Source organism: Austrofundulus limnaeus, unplaced genomic scaffold, assembly GCF_001266775.1.
Source record: "Austrofundulus limnaeus strain Quisiro unplaced genomic scaffold, Austrofundulus_limnaeus-1.0 Scaffold96, whole genome shotgun sequence".
NCBI classification, from domain to species: domain Eukaryota; kingdom Metazoa; phylum Chordata; class Actinopteri; order Cyprinodontiformes; family Rivulidae; genus Austrofundulus; species Austrofundulus limnaeus.
Window position 1 is genome coordinate 875248 of NW_013952498.1, and position 5036 is coordinate 880283.

The window sequence follows — 5036 nt, forward strand, 5'->3', positions numbered from 1 at the left end:
ACGTCATCATTTACCCAGAATGCTTTGTGTGTAAATAAAATGGCCTCGTCTGTGTAATATATTTTTAAAAACTTTTAGTTTAAAAATTATAAAACTGAACATCCTACAGTATTTTTACAGTCTTTATTTTACAGTTAAAATAAATGTTTATCAAATAAAGTCTAATGTTACAACTAATCATGGATCCCTTTAGCAATCTAAAGATATTCAAGCTGATTATTGACTATAAAGCAAAGAAAACTGTCCCTAAAAATTATAATATTTGACTTTAAAATAAGAAAAGAATACAGCAAAAGTTGTTAAATTTGATTCTCTGTAACTCCTTTCACACCAAAATCAAAGATTARTGAAACATTCCAGCTTAATTTTCTTGGCWTGAAAGTTGGCCAGCTGTCAGGAGCAGAATGAACTAAATCAGGGCTATTCAACGCGAGTGACCAAAGTTCGGCCCGCCAATTGGTTTATTCATCTCTTAAGCCCAAACCCCCGGTTTTCTACTTTAATTACTTTAAGTTCTTTTAGTTAAACAGAGACGTTTGGTATCTACAGAAACATCAGAATCTTGGCCAGAAGTTGGTAAAACAATTTCTATAAACACTCAAGACACTTAAAACTACAAACAGTTGAAGATAAAATGATGAAAGTGAAAATAAAATTGATTTAAAAATTTGGCAAGTCAGAGATGTCAGAATATTATTTGTGTCTAATAATAGGAGGCATAATGTGTTCRTTTTGTTTTTGATAATGTTTAATTATCACTACTTTTATAGGGTTCTGTATGTTGTATTCATGACTAAATGCAGCAAAATAAACTAATTCAAAGGTAACAGATCTTTGTAATACTTGGTTTATTTACATAATAACTTTAATTGCTGGATGTTTGGCCCCTCAGCTGTTGACCTGCAGTAACTGTGGCCCCCGGAGCAGTTTAGTTGAATAGTCCTGAACTAAATAAAAAGAAGAGAAAAAGAAAAACTATTTCACATTTAAAGTATTCCCTTTGGGGCCAGATAAAATGTTAATGAGGACCTTGCGTTTGACACATGACCTGGAAAAACATTATTGCATAATGCCAACATTTTTTAACAGGTTTTTGTTGCAAACTTTTATTATTTAGAGAATATGTTTTTATTTCTGTTGTAACAGAACAGCTTCGAGTGTCTACACTAAAAAAAAATCTTAGTGTCTTGAAAAGGTGAGTTTTTGGAGATGGGAAGTTTCTGTTTGAAAACAAAAATAGTTCAGATATTTAAACTTTTGCAGGTAGATAGAGGTTTTTAGTTTAAATAAACCAGCTTGTAGCTCACACAAGATTTATTTATTATTTATCTTGCCTTGAACTTATTCAAAATATATCTTTTATGAAGTGGTTGTATATTTTTTTGTTTATGGTTCTCCTCACTGCTTGGACTCAGTTTTAACTCAGATCTTTATTTTTGCTCCTTTCATCCATAAAGCTGCTCTTTTAATTGCATATTCAAAGTGTTTTGTTGTTGTTGTTTGTTTTTCATACAGAGACTAATCTGAAGAAGCAGGGCCTGCTGCCTCTGYCTTTCGCCGACCCCGGTGACTACGACAAAATCCTCCCAGATGACAAGATTTCAATCATCGGCCTGAAGTCCTTTGCRCCCGGCAAGGTGAGCAAACATCTGCCCCCTTACACAAACCATTCATCTAAAGGTCAGCCTTGTTTTCTTTTCCTTGTTGACATCATTATTTTTTCGGCCCAACCAGCCGCTGACAGCAGTGATCAAACATTGCGACGGGAGCCAGGAGTCCATCTCTCTGAACCACACCTTCAACGAGACGCAGATCGAGTGGTTCAGGGCCGGCTCCGCCCTCAACAGGATGAAGGAGCTCCAGTAACGATGAAGATGAGGGTGGCTGTATTCAGAAGGCACAGCATGAAGAAGGGAGGGAGGCCAGACTCGGTTTAGGGTCACATGTAGTCGTTSTCAGTCAGAAAACCAGAGTCGCTGTACGGATGAAAGCGCACACTTTATCACAGGTTAGCACTAAAACTGTAGAGACGATTACTGTCAAACCCCTCCAAGTTCACCGACGGAAACGCACAAATATTTTTAAAACTGCACTTAAAAACACAAGAACCTAATTAAGATGGAACTTACAAATAAAATGTAATTAAAATGTAAAAATAAGACCTAATTACAATTAAAAGCTACAAATAACAAAGCTTACCTAAAKTAAGACATAAAATACAAAGACTTAGTTAAAACAGGACACAAAGATGTTAAAATTTGGCAACAAAATAAAAATTGTAGACCAGATTTGCTCTTTGTGGTAGCGTTAATTTGACATAAATATTCTTCTTCCACTCTGAATTCAGTGCATTTGATTAATTTTCTAACACTGCTGTTTCTCTAAAATGATGTATTAAACCAAAAACGGAAAAATAAGTTTATTAATAGAATGCTAGTTAGGTTAAAAAGAGAGAATTTTATATATTTGAAGAAAACTTTATGCTTTAATATCTTTAACCTTACCTTTTACCTACCATTTTCCTTAAGTGTGTTTTAATTTAGTTATTTCTAATCCCTGAAGTTTTAAAGACAAAGTGGGACTTTGTTTTTGTTTGACGTTACTGATCTGAACAAATGTCAGTTTTTGATTTTGGACCACTCTGTAAGCACGAGCTGCTTCACCTGCACTCATTTTTTTATTTTTATTTTCCACAAATTCGTACATAAAAGGACAAGGAATTGGAGCCAAAACCTCGTAGGATTGTTTTACTGTAGGAATGACTGCTTTCTTCCCATCAGTCACATACTCAGTGTATTTATTTACAAGCTTATCCAGSTTTGAGCCACATTCGTCACAAAACTTGTCCTTGAGCACATTTTTGTGTCGTGCTGCTCAGAAATATCACTCCATCAGGTAAAAAAAAAGTTCTGACAGGAAACCAGAACTTATCTAATCCCTGTGTTTCTTTCTCCAKCAGTTGTAAGAGGGAGAGGTACACGATTGTTTCCTGTTTGTTTGTTTGTTTGTTTCCTAGTGGGGTTCTGTGGAGCATTATATACAACTAACATCTTACATGCTGTAGATACATCCTCGGTTTGGAGGAGTAGAGTTTAATTCTGTTGGTRAGAGCAGAGCCAGGATCAAAGCTGATTTCTGTCAGTTTGAAACAAACTTTAGTTTTTTTTTTTAATTTCACAGCAGGTCATGCAGATGATATTTTTAAAATCTTACTGCTGTCAGTTTTGCATTGTGWTGTTTTTCTGTCTGAAAAACTACAAACTTCCTGCAGGAGTAAGGCTACATCTTTAGTGCTACAGCTAGCTGCTGACATTTGCTCTTGCAGATAACCATAGAATTAAAAAAAAAAGATGTAAAGATTTATGAAACAGCGTTTCCATGAACCATGATGAAATTTTAGAGATTGGAGTTGCTTCAATGAGGCACTTGTTCACTTTGACCGGCGCTACATTTGTACGAACCTGAGTTTGTTCAAAGTCTGAAGTGGAACAGGTAAGATATTCYTTATTTATAGTTGCACTCAAAGCTTATTCTGCTGTTTGATGTGGGGAAATCGTTGTTCTTCTTTAACCGTTTGTTCCCAGAATCTGTAAATTTACTTTATTGTTCCAGAAGTTCAAATCTAAATGAAGCGTTGTCTTCTTTCAAGTTACTGACTTTAGGATTTGTTTGTAAATGATGATCTACAGCTGCATTTTGTACAGAGGAGTGTACATAGATAAAACTTGATTATATACACATCTATAAAAATGAAAGTTGTTATTAATAGTAGATTTAAATAGAAGCATTTTCTGTAGGCTGCCTGTTGTCTGTGGAGCTTTTTGAAACATAGAGACGTGCATTGTGGGTAAAAATAAGAATGTCAGGAATTTGTTGTTTGTTGAAAGTTTGATGGCTTTGAATTGGGGAAAAAGTGATTATCCATTGTTTTATGGTTTTGTTCATTTGTGACGTGACACTTTTGAAATCATCACTGTTTGTTTTTCTCTAAATTCAACGCCAATTTTTAAATTTCCCCTCTGCACAATGTGAAATTCTTGGCTCAAACTGTGAACCGGCATTAAGTGTAGTCGTTTGGACTTTTATGTTACATTTTAAGTTCAAGCTGTAAAATAAAAAAATCAACGAATCTTCATTGTGTACTCAGGTGTGCAGTCACGCTCTCACTTGAGTGTTTGAAGTCATGTCTTCATTTGTTCAGCTGCAGGAAATGAAATGTTATTTCACAGTGATGATTGCTAATCTGCTGTTAAATCTTTTGTAAAAGTAGCCTGCTGTATTATAGCCTGCTAAATTAAATTATCCTGATATTTACAAAAATAAACATTTCAGAAAATCTCAAGTGGTGTGTGTTTTACTTTGAAAAATAAATTTCCAATTTCTCCTGATCTTTCAGATGAATCTAACTTTCAAATACAGATTTTTTTATTTTGTTTAGCTGATCTATTTATTCAACCTTTCATTATCTGTGTTTCTGAGCTTAACAAAAATATAGTTTAAGATTAAAATCATTTTCCCGGTTGATCTTACACAAAAAGGATAAAGAGTGTTATTTGGTCTACTGATGATATGCTTCAAACATATTTGATTCACTTCAAAATGTTATTTTTGTTTGTCATATTTAATTTTAATGCCTCACAGTTCAAACTGTACTACAGAGTGACGTCATCATTAGGCTGTGTTATAGTCAWAAGGAATATGTATAATTTCTGATATTCAGTGTGATTTTTTTGTACAATTGCTGAGCAAACACAGCAAGGCTGAAGTATAACCTTTTGTTTTATACTCCTCCCTTAAAAAATGAGCCTAGCATCAACAGGCAGTATAAAGACATAAAACAAATCAAAGTACCGTGAAGGTTAGCCTGTTTGAATAGACTGTAGGCTGCAGAGATACATGTTGTCCAGCATGTGGCAGTAAAGACACGTGTAAGGATGTAGACTCCTGTCATTAAAAGAAGAAGAAGAAGAAGAAGAAGAAGCTTGACTTTGTTTGTTATTTATTTATTTATTTATTTATTTATTTATTTATTTATT

At 34.1% G+C, this 5036-nt stretch overlaps 1 protein-coding gene across 1 annotated transcript in view; it reads left to right on the top strand.

Moving 5' to 3' along the window:
* LOC106520686 (aconitate hydratase, mitochondrial) overlaps positions 1 to 4342 on the top strand; it is a 19894-nt gene extending 15552 nt beyond the window's left edge. The window contains exons 17-18 of the mRNA XM_014012903.1: positions 1516 to 1637; positions 1735 to 4342. Of these exons, the coding sequence (XP_013868357.1) occupies positions 1516 to 1637; positions 1735 to 1866 (254 nt within the window). The 3' untranslated portion in view covers positions 1867 to 4342. The remainder of the gene's footprint in view (positions 1 to 1515; positions 1638 to 1734) is intronic.
* The last annotated feature ends 694 nt before the right edge of the window (positions 4343 to 5036 follow it).